Below are 11,076 nucleotides of genomic sequence, written 5' to 3' on the forward strand. Positions count from 1 at the left end.
AGACACAGCCAGGAAACTGCTTCCAAATGATAATTAGATGCATATAAAAGATGTGTGCTTATTTTCATAATGCCACCAATTACCAATCTGAATTCTTCCTCCTGATGTTTTGAAACGCTAAACATCAAAACAAACCGTTTGATATGAAATTTAGCTGGAAACGACACTTAAACTTGTTTGTTTGTTTCTTGCAGTTTGGCCATTTTATTGCTCCGTCAGGCATCTATATTGATTTAATTGTCTTTTGAGGTTTAAAAGTCTGCGATTCCTGTTCCTGCACCCAGTTAGTCATACAGGGTCCTTAAAAAGACTTAAAACGTCATAAATTCAGTTGTATAAAATTTAAGGCCATAAGTCTTAAATGGTACAAGAAAAGTCTTAATTATAATTTCAAGAAGTCTTGAATTTGAGGACAGAAAGACAAGAATCGCGATATGGCTTAATCTGATGATTAAACTTCAAAAGGCTATGATTTCATTTAATAAATATAAGCTGCATGTTTCAAAGTCAAAACGGGGTGCGGTTGTTTTATATGAACGTATCTCTTAAGGGAACTGACTGTTTTCAGACATGTTTGGATGGCATTTTCAATTCATCTTACCTGTAATTCCTGATAAAGTAGCATTTATGACAGGGTTGCCAGGTCTGCAAAACCAAACCAGCCCAAATGTTCAGCAAAACTAGCCCAATAATCCCTTCACCCTTCAGGAAACCGCTATATTTCTGCCTCTCCAAAAGCGCCACCTGCTGGCAGAGAATGAATTTGCATTTTCAAGAAACCAGTTTGCTTAAAAAATAATTGATGCTTTTGACTCATCCCTTTTCTTAAAAAAATGGTTTAAAGCCTGAAATATGAAGTTTATCATTTTATAAAACTTTGTTTTAAACTTTATGTAGTAATAAATTATTATTTTTATAATAATGTTTATAATAATTTAATTATTATTTAAATAATTATTAAAAAAATGTATATATCATTATTCAAATAATTATTAATGAGTTAATAAGAATAGAAAATATATATTATTATATTTATATGAATAATTTAAAATAAAATTAGTTTTTATACAATATAATTATTACACTATATATGTATTATATTTTATAGTAAGAAATTGTAATTATTGTAAGTATTATATAAATGATTAAATACATCTATAAATATTCAGGTATTATACACACCAATAAACAATCTGAATTTTTTCTCCTGATCAGCATGACATATTAAAACACTAAACGCCAAAACAAGCCATTTAATGACATTTAGTTGGAAATGGTGCTTAAACTCTCATTTGTTTGTTTGTTTGTTGCAATGTGGTAACCAGATCCAAATGTGAGCTTATTTTGTGCTTTATTGCACCATCATCTAAGGCGTCCGCATTGATTTCATCATCATTTGAGATTTAAAAGTCTGCGATTCCTGTTCCTGAGCCCAGTTAGTCATAATAAATAGTGTGCGTACTGCAGAAAGCTTGCCATCTCCTCCTTATGCCTTCGGTTGAGGATGAAGTATGTTTATGTTTATAATTAGAGGAATTTATTCCTTATATTAAATGCATAACAGTTTATTTGGGCAAAGCAGATGTTTAATCGAGATGAATTCATGGCAAAAGTTACTAATGGTAAAATAATACACAAGCAGCTCGTTCTGTTCTGTGAATGCAGTAAAAGTTCACAGCCGAGTGGGACGTTTCTGGAGGAAATTAATAAAGAGTTTCTCTATATAGAAGTCATAATATAAAAACAGATTCTGTTAATATGTGGATTTTTAAAGCCGTTTTTAAAAGTCCCGAATGTCATTCTGTATTCTATGTTGTGTAGGTCTTGAATTTGGAGCAGATAAAGTTAATCTGTCAAACGCTGGTTCTGGTTTTCTTTAACACCTGTGCATTTATGTATGACTGGATTTATGAACAGGATAAAGTCCGGCCGGATACTGTATGGTGTTGTTGTTAACATCCACTTGCTCTTAGTCTGCACTATTAATCATTGTCAGATCAGTTGTTACTGTTACTTTTAGAAAAGAGATGAACTTCTCATGCATCAGTTGCTGTAATCTAGCAGGGCAAAATGTTCCCTAAGAGTGATTTATTTATTTAATTTTATTTAAAGTAAGACACAAGTCTCATTGCATGCATTCCGGAATGTAAAAATCTAAGCCTGAGCCTGGATTTGATTATTTAGATTGCATGTTCGGTGCATTGCATATTCATTTATTTATGTTTTCAGAAATATTTTTAATGTATAATAAATGCTTTTCCTTGTTCTTTATTGCTTATTAGTAGCATATTAGCATCATGGTGGCAAGCTTTGCAAAGCCAAACACCATTTACATTTTCTTAAGGCAATGTAGACTTAAACTAGTGTGCATAGAATAGAATAGAATATAAATTTAATTTATGTAATTTTATATTTATTAATATAAATTTTAATTTATCAAAATTTAACAATATTGAATAAATTATAATTGTTAATATAATATATAGTTATGATATAAAATTATATTATAAAATTATAAAAGTGTATTTATTATGTATATTATACATTATATATAATAATAATATATAATTAAAATGTAATTAATATAACTATTTATTTATAATTATATATTTTATTAATAATGTAAACTAGAGTGTGTATAATAAATAATATAATTAAAATTGTATTATATAACATTTTTATTTATAGATATGTTATTATTATTATATTTTATATATAATAATGCTTCTCTTTATTCCTTGTTAGAGGTGTTTTCATTTCTTCTCATTTCTTTATGCTTTGTTATCATTTCTTTACACTTTACATCATTTCTTAAGGAAATGTAAATGTATTAAAACTAGTGTGTGTATATGATATAATATAATATCATACAATTTGTGTATATATGTATGTATGCTTGTGTGTTATCCTCCAAGAGTTTAGCATGCTTTAAATCTGAGGAATCTGGTTATTCCCATGTGCATATTTATTTTAAGACATCATGTAGTGTGTTTAGTGGCTTAGTTTTGAAAACATTTTGGAAGTTGCAAATACCAGCTGTGTAATCTGCTATCATCGGCCGCTTACAGTCACTGTATTAAACCTCCGTAGAGTGACAACAGATTAGAGGCAGTGCTGACGCTTCTGTGTTCTTGGCTTGGTCTTGGGGTCCTGCTGGCAGCTTGATTTGATGGCTGAGTGTTTGTGTTTGTAGGAACGAAAAGGCAGCTCAGCTCCCCTCCACCTCCTCGTTAACCAGGGACAGCAGTGACCCTGAAACCCCGAGCCAAGAGTCGCCCGGCAGCGTGGGAACAGACCCACACAGGATTATGGGAAAGGAGGTTAAAGAGGAACAAAATCGTCTGAAGGGGTTTACGGTATGCAGCTTTCATTCTATTATAATTCTACAAGTATATTCTCCTTCTCTCTCTCATACCATTTGTTTTTCTTTTCGTCGTCCTTTTTGGTTTTCATGCTGAACGGAAATGTTTAAATGACACCAGAGGCCTTTTCACACGTTTCCCAAAGTATTCAATTCTGTGAATTGATGCATCAAGCTGATGTCATGCAAGGTTATTAATTTCACTAGGATGTAAAAAAGGTGTCTGCTTCGTTGTTTTACGGCAGTTGTTTACTTTACACCGTGTTTAAGCCAAAAAAGTGAGGGATGAAATTTCTCATAATAGGGGTAATAATGGTTTCTAAGCCACGTATTATACACACTTAAATAATCTGTGCAAATTAATAAATAGTAAAATTGCACTTTTCGTGTGGAAGTCAAAGCCATTGTTGCTGATTGTTTTGAGAGGTGTTTTTAGCAGTGGTATTTTAGCATTAATTATACACTGTTATAGTATTTATTAATATTTTGAACTAGCTTTTTAATTTCATATTTTATATTATATATTCACATTTTAATTTATTTGAGTTTTTAGTCATTTTATGGTTTTGACATTTTTATTGAATTTAGTGATTTTATATTTTGTAATATATATTATTATATATTTTATGTACTTTAAATAAACGAAATAAATAAATATTTGAAATAATTTATTTATAATTATATGATTACTGTATATTTTTAATATATAATAATGTTTTTTATTATTTATTCCTTATTAGTGGTTATTAGCATTATGTTGGTAACTGAGAAGTGTTTTAGCAGGGTTATTTCCGTACTGTTTATATACTACTAAAGTATTTATTATAATATCTTAAATTAGCTATTTTTTATATTTTCAGTTGTTCTAAGTTTCTCTAATATTTGCATTTTATGTTATTTCAGCATTACTTCAAACAACAAAAACAGTTTTTAATAGTTTTATTTTTAGTTAACAATAACAGCACTTGTTTTGTCGTCTTGACGTAAGTCAAGTAAGAATAGGGCCGGGCGATATAGCTAAAAAATGTATCAACGATATAATGTTTCATATCGTTCGTTATCGATAATTATTGAAATTTTTTATAACCTTTTTTAAAACAAAAAGCAAAATAATATATATTTTTTATTTAACCGCTATTTATAATTAACACAATTTATTGAGACAAACAACAAATATTTTTAGTTTTAACAATCAAACACAATAAAAATTTTACAAATATCTAATTTCTAATGTTTTATATGCAGATTAAATAGGTCTTTATTGTATAGGTCTAATTGTCTTCCGAGGCCACAGGAGGGCGCATTGAGCAAAATAATGCAGCACATTTAAATGGTCAACGCAAGTAACTCTATAAAAACGTGCATTACGTCTAAATTAACTCATAAAATATAATTTCGTAAATTGCATGAACAATTATGAACAAAACAGCATCTTGTATTTATGCATTGCTTAATCCAAAGAGCCGAAGCACCCATCACACAGACTGCATTTAAAAACATATGAGACGCAGTGAAAAGGAATAAACCTCCACAAATTCGCGACGTGTTTTCTAAAAGTTTAAACTGTTTTAACTTTGCATGGCTTATGGGAAAGGAGGTTAAAGAGGAACAAAATCGTCTGAAGGGGTTTACGGTATGCAGCTTTCATTCTATTATAATTCTACAAGTATATTCTCCTTCTCTCTCTCATACCATTTGTTTTTCTTTTCGTCGTCCTTTTTGGTTTTCATGCTGAACGGAAATGTTTAAATGACACCAGAGGCCTTTTCACACGTTTCCCAAAGTATTCAATTCTGTGAATTGATGCATCAAGCTGATGTCATGCAAGGTTATTAATTTCACTAGGATGTAAAAAAGGTGTCTGCTTCGTTGTTTTACGGCAGTTGTTTACTTTACACCGTGTTTAAGCCAAAAAAGTGAGGGATGAAATTTCTCATAATAGGGGTAATAATGGTTTCTAAGCCACGTATTATACACACTTAAATAATCTGTGCAAATTAATAAATAGTAAAATTGCACTTTTCGTGTGGAAGTCAAAGCCATTGTTGCTGATTGTTTTGAGAGGTGTTTTTAGCAGTGGTATTTTAGCATTAATTATACACTGTTATAGTATGTATTAATATTTTGAACTAGCTTTTTAATTTCATATTTTATATTATATATTCACATTTTAATTTATTTGAGTTTTTAGTCATTTTATGGTTTTGACATTTTTATTGAATTTAGTGATTTTATATTTTGTAATATATATTATTATATATTTTATGTACTTTAAATAAACGAAATAAATAAATATTTGAAATAATTTATTTATAATTATATGATTACTGTATATTTTTAATATATAATAATGTTTTTTATTATTTATTCCTTATTAGTGGTTATTAGCATTATGTTGGTAACTGAGAAGTGTTTTAGCAGGGTTATTTCCGTACTGTTTATATACTACTAAAGTATTTATTATAATATCTTAAATTAGCTATTTTTTATATTTTCAGTTGTTCTAAGTTTCTCTAATATTTGCATTTTATGTTATTTCAGCATTACTTCAAACAACAAAAACAGTTTTTAATAGTTTTATTTTTAGTTAACAATAACAGCACTTGTTTTGTCGTCTTGACGGAAGTCAAGTAAGAATAGGGCCGGGCGATATAGCTAAAAAATGTATCAACGATATAATGTTTCATATCGTTCGTTATCGATAATTATTGAAATTTTTTATAACCTTTTTTAAAACAAAAAGCAAAATATATATTTTTTTAAATTTAACCGCTATTTATAATTAACACAATTTATTGAGACAAACAACAAATATTTTTAGTTTTAACAATCAAACACAATAAAAATTTAACAAATATCTAATTTCTAATGTTTTATATGCAGATTAAATAGGTCTTTATTGTATAGGTCTAATTGTCTTCCGAGGCCACAGGAGGGCGCATTGAGCAAAATAATGCAGCACATTTAAATGGTCAACGCAAGTAACTCTATAAAAACGTGCATTACGTCTAAATTAACTCATAAAATATAATTTCGTAAATTGCATGAACAATTATGAACAAAACAGCATCTTGTATTTATGCATTGCTTAATCCAAAGAGCCGAAGAACCCATCACACAGATTGCATTTAAAACCAAAGTGACAGTAAAGACATTTATAATGTTATAAAAGATTTCCATTTCAAATAAATGCTGTTCTTTTGAACTTTCTGTTCATCAAATCATCATGAAAAACGAAACGTTTCATAGTTTCAAAAAAAAAAAGTAAGCCGCACACGACTAATAGAAATTGTTAATATTAAATATTAATTATTATTGATTATATACATTTTTATAATATTTGTCAGTATATGTTATAAATATAAATTATAATATTGTTAATTTAAGTAAATTACATATATATATTAATATAAACAATTTAAAGAAATTAAATATTTTAAAAACAATAATGCAAACTAAATAAAAATTGTATTAATATTATTATAAATCTGATTTCTAATTAATATTAAAGTATCATTCTGAAACAAGTATCACAGTTTCCACAAAAATATGATGTAGCTAGTGCTGGGCAACGGTTAATCGTGATTAATCGCATCCAAAATAAATGTTTTTGTGAACATAATATATGTGTGTGTACTGTGATTATTTATTATGTATATATACACACACATACAGTATATTTTTAGAAAATATTTACATGTATTTACATGTATATATTTATATTCATATCATTTATTTTATATATAAATATATTTAATATATAAACATAACATATTTTTCTTAAATATATAAATGCATGTGTTTGTATTTATATATACAAAATAAATATACACGATACACACACATATATTATGTACACAAAAACTTTTTATTTTGGATGCGATTAATCATTGCCCAGCACTAGAAGTGACACAAATGTTTTCAACATCAAAATAATAATAATAAATAATAATAAATGTTTCTTGAGCAGCAAATCAGCATATTAGAATGATTTCTGAAGATCATGTGACACTGAAGACTGGAGGAATGATGCTGAAAATACAGTGCTGCATTTCATATCATTTATTTTATATATAAATATATTTAATATATAAACATAACATATTTTTCTTAAATATATAAATGCATGTGTTTGTATTTATATATACAAAATAAATATACACGATACACACACATATATTATGTACACAAAAACTTTTTATTTTGGATGCGATTAATCATTGCCCAGCACTAGAAGTGACACAAATGTTTTCAACATCATAATAATAATAAATAAATAATAATAAATGTTTCTTGAGCAGCAAATCAGCATATTAGAATGATTTCTGAAGATCATGTGACACTGAAGACTGGAGGAATGATGCTGAAAATACAGTGCTGCACATCACAGAAATACATTACATTTTATAATATATTGACATAGAAAACAGTTATTTTAAATTGTAATAATATTTCACAATTTGACTGTTTTTGCTGTATTTTTATTAAAATACATGCACCCTCGGTGAGTATAAAAAGTATTTTTGGTTGTATTTCTGGACCCGCAGTATTTCATACATAAACTGTTGCTGCCAAAAGTCAAGAGTAATTTCCAGTAAAACATGGACTGTCTCGTCCATTTTTCTTTTTTTTTGGACTAGTTTTAATTGTTAGATCCCAACATAAGCTTTTGTTCAGACGGTTTTCTGGCTTGGTTTTGATTGGCACAGTGCTGGCGATGTTCTGGGCTAAAGCAGGTTTGTAACAATGGCCGCTTGTGTCAGTGCTGGTAGCAGAGGTTACCTGGGTGTATCGTGTATGAGAGCCGTGCTCATTATGCTTTATGGAGACTTTTACTGGGAGACACGAATCCCCAGGACTAACATGATGCCAGACGGCACCACCGGTCCAAAAGCTCGCCATCATCCAACTCCAGTTCTCCTCAGACTGTTGTTTCGCCATGACTGCAGTTGATTGAAGGAGAAAATGAGACCGTTTCTGCAAATACTCACTATAGCACCTCTACTGTAGTGTTTTTAGCATTAGAAAACTGTTCATTGATGCAGAAAATGACCACTTAAACCAACCTAAGGAGCTATAAATCTACTGTATTATATTTGATCAATTAAGGCCGCTAAATGATCAACATGCTTGCTAAAAACCTCTCACACACAATCTACTACATGCATTCTGTCGTCTGATTAATAGTTTTGACTGTTTTTGTCAAGTAAAAGCTCTTTTAGTGTAATTGTACAAACATAAGCCTTCAGCTCGTGCTTCACGTGTGTTACTTAGGCCGTGTCATCTGAAATTTTTAGATCCTGGCAGTTTTCCACCGGAGCCGCTCCCGTCAGTTATGTGTTTTGCGCGCGACTCAAATACTCCACCCAGATTTAAAGGCTGCTGTTGGTTAATGAAGATTTGACGAAAGAACTCACGGCTCGATTGGACTCTTGTCATGTCAGAAAGTGATAAGACTTTCAGTTTTATGGACGTCGCCATTTTTGATTTCACTTTGGTCAAGGAATACGGGCTTGACTCCCGTTGCAGGTTCATACAGACAGTGTTCTAAACGCAACTGTAAGCTGCTGTGTGAACGGGACACTTCGAGACACACACCTGTAAAGACAATGCGGTTGTCAACCCCAAAAACTGACAGTGTGAATGTAGCCATACATATATTATGTCAACAAAAACAGTTATTTTGGATGCGATTAATCGCGATTAATCGTTTGACAGCACTAATATAAATATATTAATAATATATAAATATAACAATTAAAAAATACTACAAAAAGTGTTTTTTGTTCAGTATCATATTTGATACATTTGGTTTTGGGCACTTTATTTAACCAGCTAAACACCAGTTTGACCAGACTGAGAGACTAACTTAACCCTGTAAAGCCTGACATGAAATAATGGGTGACGTTAGTCTCTTAATCTGGTCAAGCTGGTGTCTAGCTGGTTAAATAAAGTGCCTAAAACCAAATGTATCAAATGTGTGTGTGTATTGTTTTTTTCTGATCATTATTTCATGTCAGGCTTTACAGGGTTAAATTAGACTCTCACTCAGGTCAAGTTGGTGTTTAGCTGGTTAAATAAAGTTCCCAAAACCTGACGACCAAAAGCCTGTGTATTTTCACGCATTATGAGGCACCGCGTCCATCCGTTGGTGAGCGTGTGTGTGTTTGTGTTTAGTGACGTGAGGTAAACATGACGAAGAGGCCTATATTTCCCTCTAATGGCTCCCAGATGGCTCGCCACATGCTTCATATGTGCTACGAGAGCGTTTGGCTGACATCGCTCCACAACTTTACACTGAAAGACTCTCAGAAGAGCTGATGAAATACGCCACTAATTACTATCAGCGCTGGGAACGAGCAGAGGAAGCCCTTCAAGAGCTGCTCGGTGACATAATTCACTGTCCCTTAGTTTTCATCATGCAGGAGTGCCTGGAGTTTGTATAAAGCTTGGATTGATTTGAAGCAGGCGTGTGGAGAAGAGACGTCGGAGCGTGTAATTACACCACGCTTGTAACTCAAATGCTTCACACTCTGAAATAGCCCGATAACGTGCCGCTGTGCGATTAAACTCGAGGCTTGCACTCTTTGAGTGGCGTGTTTATAAATGCTATTAGGCCTTGTAAATTTGCAGCGCTCTCCAAATGGCACTTTCTCAGGCGACTGTTTCTTTCTTTCTCTCCGGCATCACGCGTTTCTCTCTCCCAAACTCTGACTCATTTATCCTGAGCTCATAATCAGAGAATGCCCAGCTCAGAAATGAGCCGATGGGGTGCCGTGCATGAAAACCGGTTTTGTCTGTGTGAAAGAAAGCACTGTGGAAGTTTTGCATGATTTTGCAGTTGGTTCTCCCATATATGTATATTGCCATTTATTGTTAGTTGCCAAATTCTAATTTGTGGAAATCTTTGAGATCTTTTTAAATTGTGCTTTTTGTCTTCTGTCCTCATTCACTTTTATTGTCAAAAATAGTTTTTTGAAAGAAAGGATAGTGTAATTATCAGTTTTAAGTAGTGCTGTCAAACGATTAATCGTGATTAATCGCATCCAAAATAAAAGTTTTTGTTTACATAATATATGCGTTTCTACTGTGTATATTTATTATGTATATATAAATACAAACACATGCATGTATATATTTCAGAAATGTTTTTGTTTATATAATAAATATATTTATTTATAATATAAATTATATGAATATAAATATAGACATGTAAATATTTTCAAAATACTGTGTGTATTTATATATACATAATATATTAACACGGAACATATACTATGTATAACACATATATTATGTAAACAAATCTTTTATTTGGGATGCGATGAATCGCGATTAATCGTTTGACAGCACTAGTTCAAAGTGAACCTTTGCTTACAATAAGTACAAATTAGGGCTGGACAATAATTCAATATCAATATGTATCGCGATATAATTCTTTTCAATAACGGTGATATGATTTTTAAACACATTTCCGATATTTCGATATACATTATTAGTGTTTACCATACATTGATTTATTTGTGGCGTTTGACTTCGTTGAATAAACATGAGCACTGCACGTTTCAAAATCAAAACGCGTCGCGGGTGTTTTATATGAATGTATCTCTGAAGGGAACCGACTGTCTTCAGAATAGTTTCGATGGCATTTTTAACTGATAAAGTAGCGTTCATGAGCGGAGCTGCTTTGTTTACAGCCGTTACTGGAGAAACCG

At 31.0% G+C, this 11,076-nt stretch overlaps 1 protein-coding gene across 1 annotated transcript in view; it reads left to right on the plus strand.

Annotated features, from left to right (window-relative positions):
• Positions 1-11,076, plus strand: part of LOC107589360 (uncharacterized) — a 68,056-nt gene that overhangs the window by 22,340 nt on the left and 34,640 nt on the right. Inside the window, exon 10 of the mRNA XM_016277775.1 lies at positions 3,194-3,356. Within this exon, the coding sequence (XP_016133261.1) occupies positions 3,194-3,356 (163 nt within the window). The remainder of the gene's footprint in view (positions 1-3,193; positions 3,357-11,076) is intronic.

Source organism: Sinocyclocheilus grahami, unplaced genomic scaffold, assembly GCF_001515645.1.
Source record: "Sinocyclocheilus grahami isolate Dianchi unplaced genomic scaffold, SAMN03320097.WGS_v1.1 scaffold7.1, whole genome shotgun sequence".
Taxonomy (NCBI): domain Eukaryota; kingdom Metazoa; phylum Chordata; class Actinopteri; order Cypriniformes; family Cyprinidae; genus Sinocyclocheilus; species Sinocyclocheilus grahami.